General features: G+C 36.6%; 1 protein-coding gene across 1 annotated transcript in view; it reads left to right on the forward strand.

The window, feature by feature from the left end:
* The first annotated feature begins 238 nt into the window (after positions 1–238).
* Positions 239–2195, forward strand: part of HNRNPR (heterogeneous nuclear ribonucleoprotein R) — a 19179-nt gene continuing 17222 nt past the window's right edge. The window contains exon 1 of the mRNA XM_008631601.2: positions 239–431. Coding sequence (XP_008629823.1) covers positions 275–431 — 157 coding nt within the window. The 5' untranslated portion in view covers positions 239–274. The remainder of the gene's footprint in view (positions 432–2195) is intronic.

Below are 2195 nucleotides of genomic sequence, written 5' to 3' on the forward strand. Positions count from 1 at the left end.
CAGTAGATGAAGTTTAGATATTGTTATGTACATGAAGTAAATTTTTTAAAAGTTATGTAAATTCTTCCATGTACATTTTCCACAATTTTAAGGGTTGTACTTTCTTTTGAAACTTAGATCAGCTGCATCCAAAAAGTATTAAATAAAACTTGATACAGGTGATTTTGCAGCATGTATACAAATTAGTTTAGATAAATCTTGCATTGTCCTACAAACTAGTTATTTCTGGCTTATTGTAATATAGCTCCTGAATTTTTTCCAGCAGCATAATAAAATGGCTAATCAGGTGAATGGTAATGCGGTACAGTTAAAAGAAGAGGAAGAACCAATGGATACTTCCAGTGTAACTCACACAGAACACTACAAGACACTGATAGAGGCAGGCCTCCCACAGAAGGTGGCAGAGAGACTTGATGAAATATTTCAGACAGGTATAATATGCATTTCTTGTTTCTGATTGGTTATGAAAGTGAGGACATACCATTTTCAAATTTTTATAGATTAAGATTTAAAAATTCATTGTTTTTGATCTGTGTAGCTCTGAATGTTTTGCTACTTTGATTTCCCTAAAGGCAAATTGGGTTTGACATTGACTAATTACTTGACACATCCTTGGAGTTGTATGTGATATCTTAGTTGCTTTAGGGCACAGAGCACTAGTTTCTTAGACGTCAAATGAAGATGTATGTTTTCACATACTAAACTGTACTTTTTTTTTTCTTCAATCCAAATCATCATTTTGCTTTTATGTTTCTACTGTCACTGTCACAGTGGTTCTAAAACACTCAAAGGCTGCATAGGTGACTTAGTGAGGGAAGCAACTAGCTTGTCTTGCCTGGGACTACATTTGAATTGAGTCTGCCTGTGGATTTTTTGTTCTCTCTAGTTCCGAGTGGACAGTTTAATCCATGTTGGTTATTACACTGAAGTGTTCAGCCTGACACTAACAAAGTTGAGGACTAAGCTATCTAGCAACTCGAGTAATACCTTGCTGGTAGCAAGTGGTCTCTGCAACTTGTAAAGAGGTTTCTTTATATACAGAGGTTTTCCTATTTTGTTTTTATAACCACCCTATTTTATCCTATAGACAGAGGCTTTCTTTTCCTTTTTAGAGTGTGTTCCGTGAACAGATTTACAAGAAGCAGTAGAACTGCTTTATGTGCTGATCTTGAATACCTGGGTGGCAAGATGACAGTTTTTGTTGAAAAGAGTTAAAATTACACTGATCAAATGAAGGCAGTTCAAAACCAATACCTTATCAAGCCTCAGTGTGAAACTGGCTCATGTGGGTGATGTCTTTTGGAAGTCATTCACAGTGAGCTTTCTTCAAGCCTTTACCAGCTTTTATTGGCTTTAGAGAAGCACTTTTCAACCGTGGGTCATGATGATGTGCACTTGATGGTCTGAGAGAAGGTGTAAATAAATACCTGGGCAGAGGAACTCGTGGGTTTCTAACATGTGTTGCAGTTAGGTTGTGTTGTAAGGAGTTCTTAAGGAATTTTAAAGCTTTTCAGCCCAGAACCTGACTACCAAGTATAATTCCACTGCATGAGTAACCTGAAAAGATTTATTCACACTTCATTAATGCCACTGAAGTTTTTTGCATTGTGCAGGGGTTTGTTAGTTGAAGCAAACTACTTTTGGACACTTGAGCCAAATTTGGGGTTGAGTTTAGCAATTTTTTTTATCTGCTGAAGTCTTCCATGAAAGATACAGGTCCCTTCCAATATGCAGGATCACTTCTGAAATGTAGTCCTTGGGCTTGGCACTACTGTGCATTTTCAAAATCAAGTAGCAGTGAAATAATCTGTGTATTTTGGAGATCAAGCTGTTGCAAAGTGTGTGGAGTTTTTGGTATTTGTCCTAAATTTGGATGTATGATTTTAAAAGTGTAAATCTCAGTCTATATGTCTGACTCCACAACTGATGCAAGTGCACTACAAAAGGAAAAAAATAACTTGTAAAGATCCTTAAAAAGAAAATGCTTCAGAACTGGTCCAATGTTTCTTGGGGGAGTCTGTGCCTGTAAAACTAACATTAGCTTTTTTGGGTACATAGCAGGGCTCAAAATAATAGCTTTTTGAATTCTGGCTCTTGGAACTGCATAGAGCAACAAAATGAGTTAAAAAACTCCAAACATTGTTTAAGATATTCATGAAGTCCACTGACTCCTGCTCTTCTGAAGCTGGAGGAAA

Source organism: Corvus brachyrhynchos, unplaced genomic scaffold (genome assembly GCF_000691975.1).
Source record: "Corvus brachyrhynchos isolate BGI_N302 unplaced genomic scaffold, ASM69197v1 scaffold454, whole genome shotgun sequence".
NCBI lineage: Eukaryota > Metazoa > Chordata > Aves > Passeriformes > Corvidae > Corvus > Corvus brachyrhynchos.